Raw genomic sequence first — 26,231 nt, forward strand, 5'->3', positions numbered from 1 at the left:
AGGACATGTGGAAATCCACGTGGAGATGGGAGAACATTTTCACTACGTCTGCCCAGAGTCATCAATCTGATTAATGAATCAGTATTTGCTGAGTGTCTGTGTGTCCTCTACTAGACACAGTAGGAGAGGAAGACTAACATAGGAGAGGAGCCCGTAGACTATGAAGAGATGAGAAAACATATGAAACACATAAATCACACTACTAATTAAACTACTACACTGGCATCATATTGTATTTTTAATGGCCACATAAATAGAAAAGACCTAAATTTTCTGTATAGACGATATCCATTCGAGCAAATGGTATTCATGTTTTCTGCCTGAACAGCCTTTCAACAAACTCAACTGTTTTCCCACCATTCTTCTCCCCAGAAATCCTTCTCTACTTCCCTCATACTCCCTAAAACTTAACATTATCCAACTTAAAACATAATAGCAATAGGGACCTATAGTCTACAGAGCACCTTCCCTCATACTCATCGGAGAAATTTTTTTAAAAGGAGGCAATGCCAAGAACATGGTCTGGAGAGTGAAAATAAGTCCAGAGGAAAAGGAGGCAAATCTCAGGGGAAAATAGCCCCCGTGCACACGCTCTGTGTGCGCAGGTGCGCTCCAATCCTTTCCTGTATAAACCCATTAGTGGTCCTATCACTTCCATGCAGCGACTGTGATCCCTGCTTATTATGAAGCTAGCTGAAGGAACTGAGTCACAAGGAGGGTAGTAAGTTGCCCAAGACACACCACCAGTGGCTGGCAGAGCCCAGCAGTCTGGCTCCTGGGGCTGGGTTCCCAGCCACTGCATCGTGACAGCTGTCCCTGCCTCTCCCCTCTGAGTCCCAGGTTCCCCTCCCGTCATTCTTTCCTTGCCACCTCCTTCCCCAGGCTTTCTACCCTACATAATTAATGCCTTCCTCTTGGGCCCAAATTCCTCCATGCAAATGCAGCCCCAAGCTCCTTAAGTCATCGTTATCTTTGGACTTCCTTCCAGATCTTTCCATTTTTAATCTTATTCCATTTTTATTCTCCCACGAGATGCCTTTTTATAAGCTGGGCCACTCATGGAGCAATGAAGAATGGCCTGTAGCACAGCACAAGTACGACCCCAGGAAAGCAAACGGGAGGTCGGGTTTCTGACTCGACACCAAGTGCGTGATCTGACGCCTCTGGTAACAGCTCTGAGAGCAGCCACCCCGGCCCCCTTCGCTTGAGTTTTGACTGTGGGCCAGTTAGTGTTTCCAGCGCTCTCCCATATTAACTCACTCAGCCGCACAAACACCTGTGAGGTGAGTCCTGGCACTGTCCTTCTGCTTCACCATTGGAGAAAAGAGGCACAGAGAGTTTAGGTCATTTGCCAAAAGGTGGGACAGACGTGCAGCCGACATGGGTCTCCGGGAACTCGCCACGGAGCCCTGGCCTTCAGCGCTGAGCCCACAGCCTCCTACTCCTACCCACTAAACTTCCAGTTTTACATCTTTTTCTTTCTGATACAAGAAGCAGAAGCTCTTTTCTAATAATGACCCATGTCTGTTATATTTCATTTCAAGACCGTTCCCAGCAGTCACCCTGCCCCCCATTGCCGGATTTTCTCAGTGGCTTTTTTCCTTTCCTACCTTATTATTTTGTGTTATTATTTTTGATCCCTAGTCTCAGAAGGCTCCTGGAATTGTTAACATTCGCTGCGATTGCACAATAACTGGAAAATTTACACAGGAACGTTACGATTAAGACAGAGCATATTTTCCAAACGTATGACCTTAAATTGGGGATCGTATCATAATAAGAGGAAATTCGACTCCCGGGCATGTGGGCACTATTCCTGCGCTGCTCAGCCCAGGATGTCCAGGAATGATTCACACATGCCCCTGTCTCCAGACCAGCCCCCCATGGAAGTAGGTAACCTCCTGCCCCCACCCCACCCCCGCTGACCACCGCTAAGTATTATCAACGGCTCCTGTATTATCAACATCTAAATTCATGGGAAGGGCTGTGGTGAGTTTCTGGAACTTGAATAGGAAGTTGCTTTTCTAAACAGCTTGACACTGAGGGGAGGCAGCGAGACTATAAGAAGTCCGGGCTGGGCGGGCGGCCGAGAGGAAGCCCAGGCACAGAGGAGATGGTAAGTTCATTTCTCTGTATCTGGGACGGGGGTGAGACGTGGCGTGGAGGCTGAGGCAGGTGGGTGGGGAAGGGCAGTAGTTATGGTGCTTTGGGGAGAACAGTCCATTAGAGTACGAGCATCTCCAAACCTGCTGTCCACTTTGGAGCCTCTAGCATTCTTGGGGGTTGAGGCTGCTCTTTCCATGCTACGAGTGAAGCCGCCGATCCTCACGGAGATCAGGAGTTTCAATCACGGCCGCACTACTAGGCTCGACAGTGCTGGGATCTGCAGTTCTGTCCTCTGGTTCCACGCTGCTGTTTTTCCTCTTAGAGCTTCCAGAAACTCTCATGGCACAGATTTTGGTAAAGCCTTGATCACCTTCTCCAGAACTGCTCTTCTCTCTGGCTTGAAGGCAAGGCAGAGCAGGTGCCCTGGGACGACCTGAGATTGGATGTGTTCTCATCCCAGCCCTCCCAGTTCCCTCTCTGAGCCCTAGGAGTGTGCCAGGACTTACGTGGAGACTCCGAATGGTTTCCATTTCTGCCTTAAGTCTCCATGCTGTTAGTGACTCAGTTTCTCCATCTGTAAAATAGATAAAATTCCAGCACTCTATAGCGTCCTGGGGAAGATTAAATAAGATTGCACTGAAAAGCATTTAAACCTGAGGCTGGCACATGGTAACTGATTTAGTAAATGCCAGCTAGTATTGTGAAAATGAAAATATGTGCAGTGGGGATTTTCTGTGCTGGGGATAATAGAGAAGGAGATTGTGAAGAAAGCAGGAATGAGTTTGAGTCTGTCCTGAGTTTGAACTCCAATGACATGAGAATGTGAATCGCCTTTGTCTCATCTCCTGCATATCACACATTCTCTGTGCTGGTCGACTTACACGAACAAGGAGTAAGTCATCTCCTCCTTCTACTCAGTCTGGGATCCTCCTCTATTTCAGAAGTATGTGGACACATTGGATTGTGGGGTTCCTTGGGGTTCTAGCAAAAATACAATTCTTCATCCCAGATGAAAATGCAAACGTCCTCATAAACACAAGCTTTCTGGACAAGGACAGTGGGTTCCCCAACCCACACATGGGTCTTAGGTTAAGAGCCCTACTCTATTGCCCCCTGTGCTTCAGGCTTAGAAGCACCTCCCTTAGCGTCTTGAAACTGGGCTGGAACTCTGCAATCTGGAGCTGTTTTCCATATTCCAAAAGTAAGCCCTCTTCCTTTGGCCCTGGGCACATTTGGCTCTTGGGATTCAGGAACCTCAACCCTCTGTGTATGAATTTGGCTTCAAGTTCAGAGTGACCTCAGTGAACCTCTAGGACCTGAGGAAGGAGGCTCAGGTTTATCTGGTGGAGGGTTCTCAATCAGAGGAGTTGGGGTGTTCTCAATTGGATAAGTCTTGGAGAGGGGAGATTGGGAACTCGCAGTTAAATTGTGCTGATGTTAGAGTTTTTGTGGGCTAAGGAACAGTTCTAGAGTCTCTTCCATTTATATACCTCAACCATCTGAGGTCTGTGGCTTTTAGTTCTTTCTCTTCTATTACCTCTTTTTCAAAATGTAGCTATGGGGTTCACCTTCTCCTGGGCTGGCCACCGGCTCTTAGAATAGGTAACTTCAGAATTAAGTAAGTGGAAACTTAATCAAATCTCCAAAAGTCAAAATGACCTACTGCTTAATGGGCAAGACTGAGAAAAGACCCTGGAAATTAGGCTCATGGTGGTTTCATGAACAACATTTATTACATTATCTTCTAGGTGTCTCACTTCTTTGATTGAAAAGCAGACAGAAACTTTATACAGTCAAATACAAAATGATTCCTTCGTACTTGTAGGGATATAGCTCTATCATGCTCTAATGGACTTTTAAAAATTAGGTATGCTACTTTATTTTTAATGCTAGTAATTCAACCTAAATAATGGTGATTGGTAGTCAAATTTAAAATACACACTTGGATTCTTGGTGTTAATGTCCTGGGCTCCTTCCTGTTTTTATTTCTAATTTGCTGTTGGCCTAGAGACCTCTTTTTATTTTTTTCACTGTGCTTCATTTTCTACCTTTAAGCTGCTGGGGCTACTAACATCTGGGCTACACCAGCACCACTGCGTCGGAAACTTCAGGGAAGTATTTTGGCAGTTGTGATGCCTTGTGAAACCTGGACTTTGCCACCAGCAATGTGTATAGCTAGACTTTGCCACCAGCAATGTGTATAGCTCTGCCCCCTCCACAACTTTCACATCTACCTCCCTGCTCTTCATTCCCATTGGCCCTGGCCCCAGCCAGACCCCCTTTCCCTCCCACTGGCACTAGTACGGTAGCTTCCCCTTTGCGAGGCCCAGCCTCTCTGTGGCTAATTCATCAAATTCATCAAAACCACTATACTCTGGGGTGCCTGGGTGGCTCAGTGGGTTAAAGCCTCTGCTTTCGGCTCAGGTCATGCTCCCAGGGTCCTGGGATCCAGCCCCGCATCAGGATCTCTGCTCAGCGGGGAGCCTGCTTCCCTTCCTCTTTCTCTGCCTGCCTCTCTGCCTGCTTGTGATCTCTGTCTGTCAAATAAATAGGAAAAAAAAAAATTAAAAAAAAATACACTATACTGAAGTCCCTCTGCTGAGGACGCTTCTCCGTTTAGAGTCCTGGCAATTAGGTCCCTTCTGGGCTATTACCTCAGACTCACGAGACCTGGCCCCAACCTGATGTGGTTTGGAGGGGGTTGGGGGGGTGGTTGGAGCCAGCAGCCATGAAAGAATTCTTGAGATGTTTTCAGTGCAAAAAGAAGGTTTTTATTATAGCATGGGGACAGGACCCGTGGGCAGAAAGACCTGCACTGTGACTGCGAGGAGTGACTGCTGATAGAAGCTTTTCTGTCCTATGGAAGGAAGGGTGATGTTAGGGTTCCAGGAAATTGAGTCTATAGTTTTCTGAAGAACTTTTCTTATTGCAAATCATTAAAACAGTTGCAAATGGATGGAGACCCCGATCCTGCTGACTGTGATCTTTATCAGTTAACCCTTTGTTTCCCCTTTCCTTTGACCTTGGGTGCCAGGAGTGCCTGAGGAATGTCACACACAGCCCTCCTGGCAGAGAGTGGGTTCCAGGGTGTTAGCTTGTGCTGTGCCCTCAGCTCCCTTTTCTCACCCTCATCAAAATTCCCTTTTCAATTACTCTCCAGGCTCTCCCAGTTTTCGACAGCAATCAGACGACATCATAGCCTCTATTAAAATCCACACCTCCCTCCCCAGGCCTCTGACTGCTCTTTGCATGTAGAACAAAATCTTATCCCCTTGTTTTAGTTCCCAAAGGCCCAGAATGATCTGTCACCAGCTTCGTGTCGTCCTCTCTTCCCACTGCTCGTTCCATTCCAGCTACGCGGATAACACAGTGTACGCTCTGCACTTTGCTGCCACTCACAGCCTTCACACCAGCTTTTCGTTCCATCTTTAATTCCCTTCTTCCTGCTTCTCCCTGACTGGCTTCTTCTGGCCCTTCTGCTTTCAGTTAAAAATGACCTCCTTAGGGGCTCCTGGGTGGCTCAGTCGTTAAGCGTCTGCCCTCAGCTCTGCTTCGTGCTCCCTGCTCAGCGAGAAGCCTGCTTCCCCCTCTCCCACTCCCCCTGCTTGTGTTCCCCTCTCTTGCTGTGTCTATCTCTGTCAAATAAATAAAATCCTTAAAAAAAAAAAAAAAGACCTCCTTAGAGAGATCTGCCCAAGGTAACCACCCAGTCCCTCTACCTCACTTTAATTCTCAACCTAGCGCTTACCACTAGCTTCCAGGTTTCACCTTTATCTGTTACGAACTGTTCTGTATTTATTGGCATGTCATTGTCCATCTTCCTCAATACATTGTATATTCCACGAGGACAGGAATGATGTCCGTTTCTACCAGTTTAGTGCCAGTGCCTCAAAACGTACCTGACACATTGTAGGCCTTTGATAAATTAATAGCTACTGAAATAAGCAATGGGAAAGAACAGGGAATAACAGGGAACACCTGTCTTAGTGGGGGTGGCGACTCTGGTGATAGAAAAGGCTCCTTTCAGGAGGAGATTTTTGGATTTATAGCGCTAGGCACACGGAGAAGGAGAGGGTGCTCTGGGTAATTAGGAGAACAGAGGCACATATAGTACATTCTGGAAACTACAAGATGTTTGTATAAATGCATAGTAAAATTGTGTGGATGGTGAGTAAACTGAAAGTTAACGGCAGGAGAGGAGACTAGACAAAACGAAGAGGCCATGTTTCGAAGGGTCTTACCTGAGTCATCTTGAAGAGTTTGTATTTGTTGCTCAAGGAATGGGAACAACGGATGGACTTTAGGTAGTAAAGTGATACGATCAGGTTTGTGTGTTAGGAATATGATTCTGACTCCATTATAGAGAAAGAATTGAAGATGGGTAACTTGAAGATAGTAACTTGAGGCAAGACCAGATAGAAGATGTGCAAGAAGGAAAGAATTATGTCTGCACTAGTACCTTAGCGGAAATGGGAAATCTGGAGAAAGCCCAGATATCTGGTCCGAAGGTAAGGTCAGTAGGATTTGACGACAGGTTGATGTGAAGGGTTTGGGCAAAGGAGAGAGAGCCTTCATCTTCCCTCTATGGCCCAAAGGACTTCAGGGTCACGGGGTTCATGTCGGGGAGACTGACTGCTAGTAAGAACCTATGTCTCTTCTAGGAGCCCCTTTGAGTACTAAAGTCTTCCTGAGAGCCACACTCACTCCAGAGTGTTGGGTGGAAATTTGCTTTCTCATCCCCAACTTCTATTTATTCAGATATTTTTAAATATTTTATTTATTTATTTGACAGAGATCACAAGTAGGCAGAGAGGCAGGCAGAGAGAGAAGGGGAAGCAGGCTCCCCACTGAACAGAGAGCCCGATGCGGGGCTCGATCCCAGGACCCTGAGATCATGACCGGAGCCGAAGGCAGAGGCCAAACCCACTGAGCCACCCCGGCGCCCCTCTCGTCCCCAACTTCTAAGAGCTGCTGCTATTTGATGCCCTTCCCGGCTTTCCTGAAACACACCACCCACTGTCACAATTGCAGGTTTCCCCACTTCTCCACACATCCTTCTGTCTTACCCGTACAGTGTTAAGAGAGTAAGTCCTGCTCATTGTTCCCTCACACAGGATGTGAGCCATCATGCCCCTTGCTTCTCTCACACCCAAATAGAGTGAGACAAAGTACCAAGATCACTTTTTTTTTTTTTTTTGCACAGCTTTCTTGGGCTCTTCTGCCTCATCATAATATACTTTTAAATTTGATACAACCACTGCTGTAGCCTTTCGATACTGAGTTATAATCATCACATATTTTTTTCAGTGTTTTCTTACTCAGCACCCACTTCTGTCTTACCTTCAGTCATTCCCCTGCCTTTGTTCTTCAATTTATTTGCTCAATTATTCATAAAATATTTATTAAGCATTAAGCGTCTGCTCTCTACTATCACTGAGATTCAGACCTAAGTCATCTTGGTCTTGAGAAGTGTCTGTCAGCAGCATCTTCTGACTGTGCACACACAGGCTTGCTTTGTGCTTGGACTGCCGATGTCACGCTCAGGAGGGAAGTCAGGGGTGGAGATGCTGCCTGTGGGCCATCTGGCACACGGATGACCAGAAGAAGACCTCAGGAAAGCAGAGGAGTGATAAGAGAATAGGGTCATGGAAGCAGGAACCTAGGGAAGTCTCTATCTCTACAAGGGCAAGCAGTGGGCTGACATACATTCAGAGAAAGACGCATCAAAATTGCTCAAGATGTCAGATAAGAGGCAAGAGAAACAACGGAAGCATTTTCAATAAAAGGAAGTATTCAGTAGTATTTATTGGTGCAGAAAGGTCAAGGAAGATACGAAGGGAGAGTGTTCCCTGGGTTTGGTAATTAGGGTTTCAGTGGTAAAGTTAGCAAGAGCAGTTTCAAGGGCTGGTGGTTGGAGGAGGCTGGAGAATAAAGGGAAAGTAGAAAGTCCAAGAACCTCAACCATAGAGGAAGAAGAGAGATCAGGATTGGGGCAGAAGGCAAACAGTCCCGGCAGGGGCGGGGGGGGGGGAGGGCATTGTCGATTCTGCCTTTAAAAGTGCAAAGCTGTGGTCTACAATGTAGACAGGGGAATAGAATTCCTTCCCATGGCACCATTTCTGCCCACTTTGTACACCACCCTCCACGTTGGCAGCCATGGGACTCCTGCTGGCATCCAATACCTCTTCCTAAGCAAAGTGAGGACAAGGAAAAAAACACTTGGTCTGGCACTTTGTCCCTGCCCCTCTCCTCATTCCATTTTTTCAGTTCTTAGGAAAAGTAAAATTAAAGAGAACTATAGTGTAAAGCAGCTTTAATAAAGGTTTACAAGGGTACAGGATATGCTTCTAATGACTTAGTCACAGACTGTTTCCCAGTGACTTCCAGTTTGACGCCGACAGCCAGAGAACATTACAGATTAGCAGACTCGTGTCCATTTCTCTTAGAGACATTTGCTCTTGTTTCAACACTTAACTGGCTCAGTAACACACAGAAACAGCCCTTAAATCTCCAGGATCTTAGAGCTGAAGATGACAGCGCAGACCAGGAACAGAGGTGAGAAAGCCTGCCCGCCCCAGAGAAATTTCAGAGGAAAATGACCAGTCAAAGGAAGATTCTCAGGCATCATCTGTTCTCTATGCTCAAAACACACAAAACCCTTGTCCGTTGCTGGCGACTTACTCTGTGGCCTTAAAGTTCACAGAGATTTGAACTCGCAGTCCACTAAACGTGGACATGAACTGTCCATGAACTGTCTGAAATTGTCTAAAAACAAATTACAGCTGTGCATTTTTTTAAGAATCCTGACCAGCGCTCTTATCAGTCTTTCAAAGGAATTCAAATGTTCTGTAAGAATAAGAATCACTGTGTTAACCCAACATCCACCTTGAAATCCTTAAAATGTTTAAAAACTCTCTTTCTCTCTCAGTTCTGTTTAAACCATATTTCAACGTTTAAACAAGCTAGTTAAAATGTGAAACAGCTCTTTTGGGATAGTGGCTGGAGTCAGGCACGGACAGTGAAGCAGCAGCCTCCCCTGATCAGCCTCCCACACACTCCCTTGAACGTTCCCTAAAGTCAGAGGACCCTCTAGAAATGCTCGACAGAGAAATGTACAGGGAAACAAACACTTCCAATGGGCCCATGGGGAGGACCACTAGATCACAAATACTATACTCCTCCAGTCTACTGGAGAAGGAACCCAGCGCATGTTCAAAGGTGAATATAGGGGGAACCCAGCACACGTTCAAAGGTGAATACTGGGGTCCCCTTCATGAAATGTGCATGATGGTGTTCTTCAGCAGTAATGCTTTTGCTGATTGTGCCTCTGAAAGAATTTTGGAAAGTTGTGTAAACTCTCACACCTTTTTAAGTAGAAAGCTAACTTCTTTGGTCATTAAGTTTTAAAACTAATAACGGAGGGGATGTCTAATACATTGTAAAGATTAGTCTTTTATAGTAAATAGATGTCACATCATTTCTTAATATCCATTTCAGTGAAAGTAAATACTGTAGTGATCTTATAACCCTCATCACTTGAAAAAAACATAAATTCCAGATAGTAAGAAATTTTATATTATTTCTTTTCTCTCCTCTCATAGCTATTTGTATTCCACTTTCTTTGCAGAATTTTAACCTAATAAAATACAATTTTAAGCTTAAAGTCTTTACTTGATCACTATGTCTTACTTCTTTTCTTTTCCATTATCTCATTTAATTTTTTCCAATTAACATATAATGTATTTTTTGTTTCAGGGGTACAGGTCTGTGATTCATCAGTCTTACATAATTCACAGCACTCACCATAGCACATACCCTCCCCAGTGTCCATCACCCAGTTACTCTATCCCTCCCACCGCCCTCCCCTCCAGCAACCCTCAGTTCATTTCCTGAAATTGAGAGTCTCATATGGATTGTCTCCCTCTCTAGTTTCATCTTGTTTCATTTTTCCCTCCTTTCCCCTATGATCCTCTGTCTTGTTTCTCAAATTACTCTTTTAATAATTTTTTAATTTTTTTAAACACATAATGTATTATTAGACACAGGGGTACAGGTCTGTGGATCGCCAGGTTTATACACTTCACAGCACTCACCACAGAATATACCCTCCCCAATGTCTATCACTCAGCTGCCCTATCCCTACCCCACTTCCCCCAGTCCCCCTCAGTTTGTTTTGTGACATTAAGAGTCCCTTATGGTTTCTCAAATCACCTTATCAGTGAGATCATATAATTGTTTTTCTCTGATTGACTTATTTCACTCAACAAAATACCCTCTAGTTCCATCCACGTAGTTGCAAAAGGCAAGATTTCATTTCTTTTGATGGCTGCATAGTATTCCATTGTGTATACATACCACGTCTTCTTTATCCCTTCATCTGTTGATGGACATCTAGGCTCTTTCCATAGTGTAGCTATTGTGGACACTGCTGCTATAAACATTTGGGTGCACGTGCCCCTTCTGATCACTATATTTGTATCTTTAGGGTAAATACCCAGTAGTGCAATTGCTGGGTCATAGGGTAGCTCTATTTTCGACTTTTTGAGAAACCTCCATGCTGCTTTCCAGAGTGCCTGCACCAGCTTGCATTCCCACCAACAGTGTAGGAGGGTTCCCCTTTCTCCACATCCTCACCAACACCTGTTGTTTCCTGACTTGCTAATTTTAGCCATTCTGACTAGTGTGAGGTGGGATCTCACTGTGGTTTTGATTTGTATTTCCCTGATGCTGAGTGATGTGGAGCACTTTTTCATGTGTTTGTTGGCCATCTGGATGTCTTCTTTGCAGAAATGTTTGTTCATGTCTTCTGCCCATTTCTTGACTGGATTATTTGTCCTTTGGGTGTTGAGTTTGATAAGTTCTTTATAGATTTTGGATACTAGCCCTTTATCGGATATGTCATTTGCACATATCTTCTCTCATTCTGTCGGTTGTCTTTTGGTTTTGTTGACTCTTTCCTTTGCTGTGCAAAAGCTTTTTATCTTGAAGTCCCAATAATTCATTTTGGTACCAGTTGAGACCTGATTTGTGACCCAGGATGTGATCTATTCTGGAGAATGTTCCATGTGCTCTAGGGAAGAATGTGTATTCTGTTGCTTTGGGATGGAATGCTCTGAATGGATCTGTGATGTCCATCTGGTTCAGTGTGTCATTTAAGGCCTTTATTTCCTTGTTGATCTTTTGCTTGGATGATCTGTCCATTTCAGTGAGGTGAGTGTTAAAGTCCCCTACTATTATTGTATTATTGTCGGTGTGTCTCTTTGATTTTGTTATTAATTGGTTTATAAAATTGGCTGCTCCCATGTTAGGGACATAGATATTTAAAATTGTTAGACCCTCTTCTTGGGCAGACCCTTTAAGTACGACATAGTGTCCTTCCTCATCTCTTCTTATAGTCTTGGCTTAAAATTGAATTTATCTGATTTAAAGATTGCCACCCCAGGCGCCTGGGTGGCTCAGTGGGTTAAAGCCTCTGCCTTAGGCTCGGGTCATGATCCCAGGGTCCTGGGATCAAGCCCTGCATCGGGCTCTCTGCTCAGCGGGGAGCCTGCTTCCCCCTCTCTCTCTGCCTGCTGCTCTGCCTACTTGTAATCTCTGTCAAATAAATAAATAAAATCTTAAAAAAAATAAAGATTGCCACCCCAGCTTTCTTTTGATGTCCATTAGCATGGTAAATTGTTTTCCACCCCCTCACTTTAAATCTGGAGGTGTCTTTGGGTCTAAAATGAGTTTCTTGCAGATAGTGTATCAATGGGTTTTTTTTTTTTTTTAATCTATTCTGATACCCTGTGTCTTTTGATTGGGGCATTTAGCCCATTTACATTCAGTAACTATTGAAAGATATGAATCTAGTGCCATTGTTATTTCCTGTAAGGAGACTGTTACTGTATATTGTCTCTATTCCTTTCTGATCTACTACTTTTAGGCTCTCTCTTTGTTTAGAGGACGCTTTCAGTATTTCCTATAGGGCTGGTTTGGTGTTTGCAAATTCTTTTAGCTTTTGTTTGTCCTGGAAGCTTTTTATCTCTCCTTCTATTTTCAATGACAGCCTAGCTGGATATCGTATTCTTGGCTGCATGTTTTTCTCATTTAGTGCTCTGAATATATCCTGCCAGTCCTTTCTGGCCTGCCAGGTCTCTGTGGATAAGTCTGCTGCCAGTTTAATATTTTTACCATTGTATACTACAGACCTATTGTTCTGAGCTGCTTTTAGGTTAGGGTTTTCATTCTGTCTCTGAGACTTGTAAGTTTTACTATTAGATGATGGGGTGTTGACCTATTTTTATTGATTTTGAGGGGGATTCTCTTTGTCCATATTGATTAGGTCTCAAGCATTAGGTACTGCCTCTTATTCTTTTTTTCGAGGTGAATTTTTCCACTTTGTCATTTTGTCCAGAGAAGAATAGATGAATGAGAGAACAAAATGTTAAAAGGGTAAGATCAACCCCAGAAAAATATATACTAGAAAAATCAGAAAAGACTCAAAACTGTGTGAAAAGAAAGGGAAAAATATATATGTGTGTGTGTGTGTGTGTGTGTGTGTGTATCTATCTATCTCAGGCTGGTGAATAGAACAGAGCCACACAGTTGATTGTGGGTATATTTTCGTATGTTAGAAGAAACTGCCCCCCCAAATTTTAAAGAAATATATATATATATATATATATATATATATATATATACACACATATATATATATATGAACTTATATATATACAAAAATAAAGATAAACATGATGAAGGGATAGAATGGATAGAATATGACTGTAAAGGTGAAAATTTAAATATATTTTTAAAAAAAGAATTGATGAGATAAGAAGTTGGTTGAAAAAAGAAAGAAAAATATATATATAAAAAAAAAGGAGAGAATGTGATCAGGCGGGAGATAGAACAAAGCCATATACTAGATTTTGGTCTCTAAGAATCTGTATCCCAAAATTTTAAGGAAAGAAATACACTCACACGTTTCATGTTTCTGTGATTCTCAAATATCTTTGCCGGAGGCAGAACTGCACCGCCCTTGCCAGGGGCCAGGCTAAGCAATCTGCTCAGGTTCGCATCGGAACTTTTGTTCCCTGAGCGCTTTCCATACCACTTTGGAGGACAGGAATGAAGATGGCGGCTGCCCAGTCTCCAGCCAGAGGAGCCAAGAGCTCCAGACCCCGCTCCTCAGTGCGCCCTCAGAGAAAAGCCATCAGTCCCTCCTGTCTCCCTGGTCTCCGGCCATGCTCCGAGCTCCCCCGGCCTGTGACCGAGCATCTCTATCTCTGGTGCATGGCCCTGTTTGGAGTCTCCAAACCCAGCAGATTCCTGCCGCGCTCCCCCACCACTTCTCCCAGAGAAGAAAGGGGGGGGGGTTTCCCTGGATCTACCATTTGTGAGGTCTCTGCTAGAAGACCAGTGATCCGACTGTGCCTCAAGTCAGGGTTTATGGCAACCCCGAGTTGAGAGCTCCTTCCTCAGTGTCTCTGCCCCCGGCTTCCCTGCTCCTATAACTGGGAGCTCTGCCGCACTCGGACACACTGGGTCTTCCTGTAACCCTGAGGGACCTGAGACCACACTGTCCCCATGAGGGTTCTACCCCCCGCTTAACCTCTGGAGCGATGTCCCTTTGTGGAGCAGACTTCTAAACGTTCCAATATCAGGCCCCGCTGCTCTCTCACCTGCCAGTAAGTGGCTGATGGAGGCCCCTCCCCCCATGGTCTGTCTTCCCATATATCTCCTCAGGTTCACTTCTCTGCACGTCCGATCTTCCAGAAAGTGGTCGTTTTTCTGTTCATGGAAACAGTGGTCGTTTCCAGAAAGTGGTCGTTTTTCTGTTCATCTTCTCATCAATCTCCCGTTGGGTTCGTAGGTGTTCAGGATGGTTTGGTAACTGTCTAGCTGAACTCCTGGGACCAGATGAAATGTAGGTTTCCAACTCCTCCGCCATCTTGCTCCTCCCCTTGCCTAAAAACATTTTGAAAATGTTAACAGATCTGATGAAATCCCAAAAGAAGGGAACTCATTAGAAATAACACTTGCTATTGATCCAAAGGGAGTAAGTTTATTATATGTATAAAATATATATGTGTTATGCATATATATTACATATTGAATAATACTGTGGACATAGGCTGAAATTGACAAGCGAGAAGATAAAACATAGATCAATAACACAGAGTAGATGGTGTAGCACAGGATAATTCACTGCTGCCCCAGGTATCAAAGCACAGGTCAGTCAGGGAGTCTGTGTGCAACTTCCTAGTACTTCGGGGTGTGGCATACTGGTTCTTAAAGGGAGGTTATTGCATAATAACAATGACAATCTTTTTCTTATGTGAATATTACAGAATGTTCCATAAACAAAAAATATTAGTTGCACAGAGTAGTTACTTGACAAATATCTTGAATGAAAGAAGAAACAAGTTCTGTCCTCGGCTATGGTGCAAGGTACAACTTGGAAGCAGAGCAGTGAGAAACAAGAAGGAGGCAGAGGGCTTGGACCTCCACCCTCACTGGAAACAGGGAGGATTATAACTCAATATACTGATTATGGACAAGAATTTTTTTTGGCTTCATTGATTTCACATCGATGTTATAAAGTTTTCTTTTCTTGTTTCAGGCCAGCTGCCTAAAAGACATATGGAACCGGAGATTTCACAGAGTGGTCCTCAGAACGGCCCAGCTCCTTTGGTTCAGTGCCCTGATCTTTGGTAAACTTTATGTTAACCCATCACCTAGCCCTGAGTTAGGAGGGGACCTTCTCCAAGTAGGAGAAGTTAAGGATGGTAGCCAGTTGTTGTGAGGCATGGGAATACTCTTCTCACCAAATGCCTGGGGAAAAAATGCAGCCAACACCATCATACTGCTGGAAAAACTCTGGAAAAACTGAAATGGACATCTCCAGGACCAATTATCCATTAGCAGGCACTGGTCCACAGCACCGTTAGGGACTCACAAAAATGTCTTAGTATACAGTATTCATAGATGCATTTACTTATACCACTGCAACTGTAAAACATAGTTTTGAATATGTTATTATGGAAGAAGGGGCTGATTGAGGTAAAACTGCCTAAACTCCATGGAGGTCAGTATTGCAGCCGTGGTGACACCAGAATAAAGTTTTAGGGAAAAGCACTGCAATAGAGGAGTCAGTGAGGGAGAGACCAGCATGACCATCATGCCAGCAGCAGAGGACAGGGTTGAGTAGGAACGAGCCTCTATAAACAGGAAAGACGGCCACTTCCCCGGGCTGATTGCCTGCCCTGTACACTTCTTCACGTGGGATCTGGCCTCTTCTGGCCCCGGTGAGTTCCCACTGGCTACAAAAACATTATCTTCCCTCAGAGTGCCCCTTACACTTTTGAAGGGCACACCCCTTACTTCATTTAATATCACGAACATGTCTTAAAAGGCTTGTTTTAACACGTGAGTGAGCGGAAATGGACACAGCGTAATTTATCAGAGAGAAACAGTCAAGAGCGGCGGAATGAGTGAGACTGTAGATCAGGAGACTTGACTTGTGACCTGCCTGGGCCAAAAACTCGTTGTGTTTCACTCAGCAAGTATTGCCGGGATACCTGTGAGGTGCCACGCGCTGTGCTTGGTGTGAGGGACCCAGAGATGAAAAGAGAGCACTACCAGGATTCCTAATCTTGCCGTCACAGGAAGAGACATCCCCACACCCAGTGATGAGGGCGGTAGAGGCAGAGATGAGGTGCGGCAGGAGCCTGGAGGGAGGGGCAGCGAGCCTACCTGGGCGAGTCCTGGAAAGTATGGGGAGGCCCATTCTGCAGGCACACGTGGGGAGGGCAGCCAGAATAGCAGGAAGAGCACTGCAAAGGCACAGAGTGGGAGTCTATCCGCTAAGAAGGTAAATGTGGGGGGTGATGAGGCTGGCCGGCAGACAGGCTCCAGGTCATACAACATCTTATTTCCCAGGTGAGGCGGTAGAACGTGCAGAGCAAAAGCAGCCACCGAGACATTTTGTGTGTCACTTAAACTGGGCAAATTACTTAATAGGTCTGCCCCACTTATAAAAGGAGGAGACAATTAGACGGCCCAAGTCTGTTATCACTGTGATCACAAATTTCTAATCCTAAGGATCCTCAGAATACAATTTCCTATTCTGACTTCATGGGTACACGTTTAGATGAAAGATGGACACTCCTGTTCTTCCTTAGAACAACTAGGTTAGACAGGGAAGAGTCCTGTTTGAGGTCTTGCGGTCAGAAGCTCTTCGGGACTACGTGGAACTGTCTTTATGCTCAGGAACTGTGCTGGGTGAGGGCGCTAACCTGGCAATCTCTCTCTTTGCGCAGTCTTAATAAAGCAGGAAGAAGTGGCGGCGTGGACCTACCACTACAGCACGAAAGCGTATTCCTGGAACTACTCCCGGGTGTTCTGCCAGAAGCACTACACGGACTTAGTGGCCATCCAGAATAAAAAGGAAATTGCTCACCTCAATGAGGTCATACCCTACTCCAGCTCGTACTACTGGATCGGGATCCGGAAGATCGGTGGTACATGGACGTGGGTGGGAACCAAACAGCCCCTCACAGACGAGGCGGAGAACTGGGCTGACCACGAGCCCAACAACAAGAAGAACAACCAGGACTGCGTGGAGATCTACATCAAGAGCGCCTCGGCCCCCGGCAAGTGGAACGACGAGCCGTGCGCGAAGCGGAAGCGGGCGCTGTGCTACGCAGGTGAGAGCCCTCGGCCCGGCTCGCTCGCCGCAGCTTCCCCCGGGTCGGTCACGCGGCCGCCGGGTCGGTGACGTGCGGTCGCGGAGTCGGGGCTGTGAGAGCAGAGAACGAGCCACAGCAGGCCCGGCACTGAGCGGCCTGAGGAACGGAAGATGGGGAGGAGAGAGACCGGGTTTTTGAGACTCGAATTTTACTGCCTCGTTTTGCAGCTGGTGCTCAGGCGGTTTCGTCTCCCCAAACCGATGTCCAGAGCTTTCTTGCCCCTCGCTGCCCGAGCAGACGCGGAGAGGCGGCTGGGCCACCGCCCGGAGCCGAGGCTGCACGCCCGCCCGCCCATCCGTGCGGCGCGGGCCCTGCGGTCGGTTCGGGGCTCGGCCGTCCGCCTCGTCCAGTCCTGGGGAGAACCTCGTCAGCCGGACCCTCTGGTCCCCCCATGTCGCTGACGAGACAAAGGCTCGGGCTAGTGAGGAGCGGGCGCGGGGTTCCGAGCCACACGGCGGCGGAGCCGGTTCCAAACTCTTGATCGAAAGCGGGTGTTGCGTAGCCACAAGTGCCACTGTCCCCTCCGCTCCCCGTTCTCACGAGACAGCACGAGGCCGTGACCGAGAACCGCAGTGTGTTACGGCTTCCCTTCAGCAGCAGCAGCAGCATCCAGGGTGCTGGACGCGGGCGGGGGGCGGTGCGGCGCGGGAAGCGGTGACTGGGAGGGTGTCTGCTTCCGGGTGAGCGCACGCGCCGCAGCTCGGCCTTCCGGGTCGTCCTCACAGACGAGCCCTGCGGCCTCACGCGCCTCACCAACGCTGCGGCTGCGCAGAACCACGGCCCCGGCAGCACGGTCCGGCGCGCTCCGAGGCTGCTGCTTGCAAAATAGCCGCTCTCCGCCGTGTACGTTCTAAAACCGACACGGACGGGACCGGAGGGGTTAGGCTGAGTGAAGTAAGCCACGCAGAGAAACAATTACCACGCAGTTTCACTCCTGCGTGGAATGTGAGGAACGGCGCGGAGGACCACGGGCGTGCGGGGGGGAGCTGAATGGGAGGAAATCACAGAGGGAGACGAACCATGAGAGATTCTGGGCTCCGGGAACCGAACTGAGGGTTGCAGAGGGGAGAGGGGGTGGGGGGATGGGGGCATCGGGGGATGGGTTTTAAGGAGGGCACGTGTGGCGATGAGCACGGGCTGTTACGGCAGCTAATGAGTCGTTGAACACTACATCAAGAGCTAATGATGTATTACATGTTGGCTAATTGAACTTAAACAGCAAAACAAAGTAATAAATATATAAATTCTGGGAATCATAAACACCTCCCCTCAGAACTCCTCCGTTCTCCTCTACTTTTTCTCTCTTCTCATGTCAATCTCCCATCCGAGGGAAAACATATCCATAAATGCATTGCCATGTAGTCGGGTCTCATTTGATAAATAATTTATCGACAAATTAACAAATTTATGAATTTAAACAATCATGACCTGTTCATTGTAGGCCAGGACGAGCAGGACCAGAATCTCCGTGCATCCTGCTGCCTCCCGGTCAGCTCCCTACACTCCCTGGGTCATGCCGCCCTGGAACGGTCCCTGTGAGGTTCTCTTGTTGCTTGTAGATGTTTCCAGTTCTCCACTGCCTCCCCTCCCTGCCCAACCTTCAACATCCGTCACTCCGGATCGCCTTCCCCAGTAAACTGCAAAAAAATCACAAGGAAGGAAAGCGATTAAAAGCTACGGGCATGCGTGATACCTCTCCTCTAACCTGCAGGAATGGGGGACATGGCTAATGGTTGCAGTTTCACTGCATAGTCAAGTTTCTGTCTCCACCAAACAACACTCTAGGCAGCCACTATCCTGAGTGGCATGTTTTTGTCACGCAAGCTGGAAAGGGTGTAGGGAACCATCAGCTCTCTGTAGGAAACAGATGAGAAACAGACATGTCATCTGCAACAAGAAATTAAGTTGGACCACTTCTCTAAATGTCAGGATTTGTTACATCTCAGAACAGCTTAGCAGGAGGAAAAAAAAAAAAAAGATTCATTCAGTGAATCATCATTATGTCCTTTCCTGAGGATTCAGAGATGTAGACAATTACTAACCTGCCTGATTCCCTGAAGTGGAGTAGAGTACAGACCTGGGACTGTTTTCTCATGTAGAACATTCTGAGGTCCTGAGGAAGCTACAATCGGAACAGAATGTGCGTGTGCTAAGAGCACAGGACAGGCAGGTATTGCTGCCAGGAGACGGGTGAGGTCGCGGCAATAGGAGGGAAGATGTGGACCAAACATCTGTCTAGTATCTAGCGGCTGTTGCTTCCCCTGCATCTGCCCGTTCCTTGGAACCCTTTCTAGTGCCCCCGCGCAGCTTCACCACACTTGCCGGCTGCCTCGGGAACGTTCTCCTGTGGAATCTGCACGACTTCTAGAATTTTCGCATCTCAGAGTTGTGAGGGAACGTAGAGGTCATCTAGTATAACCCTCTATGTGACATATGAATTTTCTCTTGTAATGGACCCCAAAGTGGACCACATATGGCCACGGCTCGGTGCAGAGGAAACACCACCAGAAAATAGTCTAGTCTCAGACCTTGCCTCCACCTGTGACCTCATCAGTAAAAACATTCTCCATGCTTTCAGAGTACTGATTCTAATGCCAACCCTCCAGCAGGTGCCTAGTGCAGGGTGCATATGTCTGTCCCCAAGAGCCCCTTGCAGGAAAGAAACTCCAGCCCCTCTCCGCTCAGACTTACTGAGACGGGCCTGGCTGGCCAGTCATGCTCTCCACACCTAAGCCTGGCATACTGGGACCTGGGAAACACCTCTTCACGAGACTGTCCTGTGCCACAAGGAGGTCTTAGCGTCTCATTTGTTCCTCTGCTCCTCCGCCATGTGATGCTGGCTGCAGATTTGAAAGGAACAAAAGGCTAGAAGGGCTTTGGCCCTGATCTTGGGCAGGTTGGCCTCAGAGAAGTAACTAGTCTGAGTCCCTTAATAGTAGGTGGCAGAGCCAGGATTCTGATCACGTGTGTGTGGCCGCCTACATCTGCTTCCTAACCTTTACGCTGCGCTGTCACAGGGGCTTCTGTAATACAACTCTAAGAATATTCTTGGTTAAAAACCACAACCTATTTCATACCACATAGAGGAGTGTCTCTGTCCACGCATCTATCGGTGGCTCTTTGTCTCTCTGCCTCACATAGCCATCCCTCCTTAGGAAACACTTAGCTCAGCCTAAAATGGAAGCCAGGCAATGCTCTGGTGGGTTCCTACAACGTCCTTCACAGGGGCCAGGCTGGCCCACCAGAGGACACAGTCATTTTCTATTGTTTGGCCGGCTCAGTCTTACCCGAGAGGGGCTGAGTCTGTGGCCTGGGGAATAACCCCGCTTTTCTTCACGCCTCCTGGGAATGCCCATGATTCTGGTCCTTCTGAATCCATGCAGCCTCCTGCCAGGACATGTCATGCAGCAAGCAAGGAGAGTGCATTGAGACCATCGGGAATTACACCTGCTCCTGCTTCCCCGGATTCTACGGGCCAGAATGTGAATATGGTGAGGCCACTCTTTTGTTGATATTATTGTGGTCATTGGTCTTGTGCTGGAGGTGGTGCCAGGGAAAGAATCATCTTGGAGACTCACCAGTGAGTAAAGGCTCGCCCTGGCCCCCTCCATGGTCTGTGAGTCTGCCCCACTCCAGCTGTCCCAAGACATACACTCTGGGTAAAACATTTCCTTCTTGGAACTTTGGCTCATAAAATCCTAAAGGGTAAAAGAGAAACATAAAGGAAGCAAAGCAAAGGCTGATATTGCTCATTTGATAAAAACCGGTGAAAGACTGATTATTTCCCAAGATGCAGCTACTACCAAAGCGCCAAGTAAAGATGACCAGTTTGGGTTAGAAGCCCAGAGAGATGGGGTTCGGAGGGTTATACAAACAGCTTTCAACGTCTAGCAAACCTGACATTGTCTTTAAACCTGCAGTGAAAAAGAAAATCAATATTTTGTCCCCACAGTCAGAGAGTGTGGGGATCTCGATCTCCCTCGGCAAGCATTCATGAACTGCAGCCACCCTCTGGGAAACTTCTCCTTCACTTCAGAGTGCAGGTTCCACTGCACGGAAGGGTACGATCTGAATGGGCCCAGCAAGCTGGAATGCTTGGCTTCTGGAGCCTGGACGAGTGAGCCACCGCAGTGTGTTGGTATGTGGACCCTATTCTTTCCATCCTCACTGACCACTAGAATTTCAGAGGAGGAAAACAAGCTTTCTCCATTAAAAAAAATATGAGAAATCATGAGGATCCACATTAGATGGGGAATTCTGACTTTTGCTATTGCCCGTCAATGAGAGTAACACTAATTTTGATTTTCATGATGTTTTGTATCGGTAGAGTGAGGTAATCGACATAATTCTTGATTCTCAGGCAAAAGCATCACAAAGAGAGACAGGCTCTGTCTTTGTCAGTTGCAAAGCAAATAGAGTATAATAATGAGGTCTTAGGGCTGAGTATTATTAATTTGGTAATTTTACCTTGCTTCTTTAAAAAGTAAATGAACCATGAGGATGTTTGGGTCTTTCAAAACCATTGCTGAAAGGTTTTTTTTTTTTTTTTGACAGAGATCACAAGTAGGCAGAGAGGCAGGCAGAGAGAGGGGGGAAGCAGGATCCCCGCTGAGCAGAGAGCCCGATGCGGGGCTTGATCCCAGGACCCTGGGATCATGACCTGAGCCGAAGGCAGACGCTTTAGCCCACTGAGCCACCCAGGCGCCCCTGAAAGTACCTTTGAACCAACCAGGTCTATCACCTCGCCCATCACTGAGGGAAGGTTTCGATAGCCGCTGTAGCATCCCAAGCTTTCCCTGGCACTGGGCATAACCCAAGGGCTCACACCATTGCTCTGGGGTTGTTTGTAGCTGCCCAGTGCCCACCCCTGAAGACTCCTGAGCGAGGAAGCATGACCTGTCCACACTTGGCCGAGGCCTTCCTATATGGGACCAGCTGCCACTTTAGCTGTGAAGAGGGATTTGCGTTAGTCGGATCGGAGGTGGTGCAGTGCGCGGCCTCAGGGGTGTGGACAGCCGCAGCCCCAGTGTGTGAAGGTGAGTTTCTGGGGATTGGGTTTAGATAATGTCCACCATGCCCCGTTCTTGCTGCGAGTACAGATGGCAGTGGCCAGCTATGGAGACGTTGGCCTGAACTGCCACAACCTGACCCTCCTTCCACCCTCCACTCAGAAGTCCTCCCTTCTCCCAAACCCACAGCCCTCGAACAGTTTTAGAACGGGCCCCATTCATAAATTTCACACAAGATCTGGTAGAAGATCTACCAGGACAGGTTCTTAGAGGTAAAGGGAATGGAGGACGTTAGGAAGAGCTTGGAGGACTCCTTTTGTGTTTTAAGACAGAGGTCACCCTGTGGACTGGTCCCCAAGTCTGGACAAACATCGTGAGGGTCTCTGACCCTCACAGATTCCTAGCTGCACCTGGATTTCCTGAGGTAGTTTGATCATTGTCTTCCAGCGGTGGGCCTGGTTTTTCCTTTCTTAGTATCTCTCTCTCTCTCTCTTTCTCTCCTTGGTGCTTCTCTCCAGTTGTGCAGTGTCCACTCCTGGAAGCCCCTGGCAAAGGAACCATGGACTGTGTCCACCCCCTCTCTGCATTTGCATATGGCTCCAGCTGCAAATTTGAATGCGAACCTGGCTACCAGGTGAGGGGCTGGGCCTCTCTCCGCTGCACGGGCTCTGGCCAGTGGACCGCACCCTCGCCAGCTTGTGAAGGTAGGAGTTTCCTTCAGTTGCCCCCTTCCACCCAGGAAGGGTCATGGCACAGTGGCAAGATCAAGGGCTCTTCACCTCAGGAAAGCCTCCTCTAGGCTCTGACAGTGGAACAGGTGTTTCAACCTCCAGGAAGCATGGTTTCTTCACCCATGAAATGAGCTAAGAGTTCCCGGGTGCTTTGTGAGCATGAAGGATGTAAAAAGTACACAATGAAATAGCATTGGTGAAGTAGCTGGCATTAGACCGGTCACTCAATTTCTATCTCTTTTTTTCCCCTTCCTCCCTCGCTGGCAATACAGCTGTGGGACAAGTCCTCTGCTTGAGAGGAAGTCAGAACGTGGCTATTAGGACAAAGAGGGGGATTCCCTGTTGAAGTTTTTGGAGGTGACTTTGATACTGGAGGGAGGCAGGCTGTCCTGGCTGAGGATGTGACACAACCTTCTACCCTTGCACAAGAGCACAAGGCTGAATTCCATGCAGTTGCCTCATACCCTCAGCTCATTAGGCAGAAAGAGGGATAGGGCAGCAGGAAATTGAAGATTGGATGAGCGAGTGCCCAAGAGACTTGATTACAAGCCTACCTTGGCTACTGTCCAGATAGCAGAACTTGGAAGTAACTTAACATTTCTGAACCTCACTTTCTCATCCGTAAAGGAAGAGAGAAGAAGCACTAGAGGTACTTTGGTTCTTAGAGGCCCTGATTCTGTAAAAACCAGAAGTCTAAGCCTAGGGTTGATGGGAGCTTTTGTCTGAAAACAAAAAACAAAACAAAAAACCAACCAGGAATAGCTTGGAGTCAAAATGCTTTATTAAGGAAGTGCATAAAGAAATCCAACTTCATCAGAACTGGGATCACTCAGGGATTAATTTCATGCAGGAACTCTCCTTGGGCTGCACTCACTTGGCATTCGAAGTCTGATGAAGATGACATCCTGTGTTTCAGAGATATGACCCACTCAGGATCATTTTATAAGCCCGGGTAATAGTGTATCAACAATGGGCTCTATTATCCCAGCTTTTTCTTTAAAAGTCCAGCCTGTTCCATGTCAACTCTTTCCAGATCCAATTCCACAAATACCACCAGTAAATATTTAAAGAGTACCTTTGATCTGCCCGTCACTGCCAGGCCCTTGGATCCAGCTCAGAATGACTGAGCCCAGCCTCAAGGAGCCTGTGGTCCAAGGGGTAGTGCTTGGACAGTGTCTGCGGGTGCAGGGGGCATGGGGAGTGCACTAAAGGAGTCATTACTCCTGAGCTGGGGTGGGCAGGGAAGGTTTCCTAAGGAGAGTGCAGTCTAAGCTGAAATCAAAGGGCAGGTGAGTGACCCAGGCAAAGAGGGCATAGGAAGGTGTTCTAGGCAGTTTCCATTTTGGAAAAGGAAGGATTCAGGGCTCTGAACATGTGGGTAATTTTGGTAGGAAAGATGCATCTCTTGAGAGGTCTTCCTGAGAAGGAACTGAGCCCTTCCACGACCCAGTTTCAACGACAACTTTCTCCATTTAGCCATTGCCTGTGGGCCACTGGAGAGTCCTCTTCATGGCAGCATGGATTGCTCCCCATCCTCAGGAGCATTCCAGGACAACACCAGCTGTAGCTTCCGTTGTGCTGAGGGTTTCAGGCTGGAAGGAGCTGACCTAGTCCAGTGTACTGAGTTGGGACAGTGGACAGCGCCAGCCCCGGTGTGTCAAGGTACTGTGACATTGGAACGTTCCTTCTGTGTCTCTCAGTTGATTAGGCATCACACCTGCATTTGAAGTAAGGCATTTATGCATCAAACATTCACCAAGGACCACTAGTACCAGACCCTTTGTGTCGGCTCTAGGGAGGAAACTGTGAGCAAAGCGCGTGTCCATTACAGCATATTGGAGCTCAAGGCGAGAGTTGCCCTGACTGATGGAATGTGTTGGCATGACGGAAAGGAGACAGAGGTTGGGAGGAAGGAATGATGCACAAGGAACAACGTAGGACCGTAGAAGACTAATGCACAAGGCATTTAGTCTAGTTCCATCATTTCCTGGCAACAAGACTTTGGTCTCTCTGAAGTTCGGTGTTTCCTGTAAAATGGAAGTATTATTATCTGCCTCACCTACGTGCCTCATTCATGGTTGTGAATTAATGTGTGCAAAGAGAGCTTAAAACTGCTGAATTTACAAATGTATGTCAAATAACAACATTACCTTATAAATCCTATGTCTGCAATCTGATTTTACAAAGTAATCTTCCTTCGATAGTTCATGTTTTCCATATTTTGCTCTTGCAGGAGAGCAGAGGCATAAGGAAGTCACGAGGATTATGATTTTTGCGAGGGTGCCCCCCACAGAAGTCACGCCCCAGAAATGCAACATTGGCATTTCGTGTTGCTCTTTACTGGGATCCTTGGGCAATTCATGTGACCCCCCCGGATCTAAGTATGTCCTGATTTAAAAATGAGACAGGCATAGGAAAGCAGGGTTGCAAACAGAGAAAAAGGTTTGTACACTCAAGTCCATAGCAGCATTATTCATAATAACTAAAACGTGGAAGCAACCCAAGTTTTCATGAATGGATGAATGGAGAAGACAACTGTGGTTGAGATATTACAATGAAATATTATTTAGCCTTTAAAAGGAAGGACATTCTGACATATGCTATACCATGGATGAAACGAGGGACATTGTGCTTAGTGACGTAAGAAGACAGATGAGGATAAGGGATGAGTGACCTCATATGAGGTCCCTGGAGTGGTTCAAATCATAGACAGAAAGCAGAATGGTGGTTGCCAGGGGCTGAGAGGAGGGGGACTGAGGGGTTCCTGTTTAATGAGTATGGAGTTTCAGTGCACGATGAGGACAGGTGCTCTGTCGCTGGTTGGTGGTGATGGCTGCCCAGCGAGATGAGTGTACTTTGTATCAGAGAACTGTGCACTTAAAAGTAGTTAAGTGGTAAATTTTATACCATGTGTATCCTACCACGATAAGAAAAATGGAAAAATGAACCCAAAAATGAGGCAGTGAGGGACTAGATGACCATACACCATGAGGGCGAGGGCAATGGGATGTGTCGTGAATGTGTCTGAGAGACAGACAAAAAAGGGAGCTTTGCTGTGCTTAAAAGGGAGGGAGAGATCTTAAGAGAATCCCTCTGGGGCCATTCTTGTCTCCAGGCACGTAAATGTCTTATCACACCCCAAGATAGTTGGCTACTCTCTTTAGCTTCCTGAGATGTGGTCTCAATAACTCTGCGGCCAGGCTTCCCAGGTGTTTTCTGCAGAGATGGTCAGGGTCTGCTTCCGGTGGTGTTACTGCCATCTATCAGCACGAGCTGCTGCTGCTTGCTGCTGCCCCCGGTAATATCTATCGACCACAGATAATATTTATTGAGCACTTTATAGTCTCCATAAGGTAGTTAGAATTATTGTTCACATTTTTACAATGAGAAGAGACTTAGCATATTACAGTGCACCTGTTCTCTCTGACCATCTATTTTACATGATTGAGATCATAGCACATATGTAATTTTTATTTGCTTTTCACTGAACATTGTACATTGAGATACCTCCCATATCTTTCCAAGATGAAATATATCATTTTTAGCGACCTTTAGTACTCCTTTCATCGATCCACCATAATTTATTATCAGCCTCTGATCAATGGCTTGCCGTTTATTTTCAGTATTTTGCTCTGACAAGTAATGTCTTCATT

At 46.8% G+C, this 26,231-nt stretch overlaps 1 protein-coding gene across 1 annotated transcript in view; it reads left to right on the forward strand.

Moving 5' to 3' along the window:
• Positions 1-1,676: 1,676 nt before the first annotated feature.
• The window catches only part of SELP (selectin P), a 41,198-nt gene continuing 16,643 nt past the window's right edge, over positions 1,677-26,231 (forward strand). The window contains exons 1-9 of the mRNA XM_032863027.1: positions 1,677-1,889; positions 2,033-2,116; positions 14,711-14,801; positions 16,410-16,796; positions 20,222-20,329; positions 20,791-20,976; positions 21,689-21,874; positions 22,366-22,551; positions 24,055-24,240. Coding sequence (XP_032718918.1) covers positions 1,749-1,889; positions 2,033-2,116; positions 14,711-14,801; positions 16,410-16,796; positions 20,222-20,329; positions 20,791-20,976; positions 21,689-21,874; positions 22,366-22,551; positions 24,055-24,240 — 1,555 coding nt within the window. The 5' untranslated portion in view covers positions 1,677-1,748. The remainder of the gene's footprint in view (positions 1,890-2,032; positions 2,117-14,710; positions 14,802-16,409; positions 16,797-20,221; positions 20,330-20,790; positions 20,977-21,688; positions 21,875-22,365; positions 22,552-24,054; positions 24,241-26,231) is intronic.

The sequence above is a fragment of the Lontra canadensis genome, unplaced genomic scaffold (genome assembly GCF_010015895.1).
Source record: "Lontra canadensis isolate GAN:19392208 unplaced genomic scaffold, GSC_riverotter_1.0 scaffold24, whole genome shotgun sequence".
NCBI classification, from domain to species: Eukaryota; Metazoa; Chordata; class Mammalia; order Carnivora; family Mustelidae; genus Lontra; species Lontra canadensis.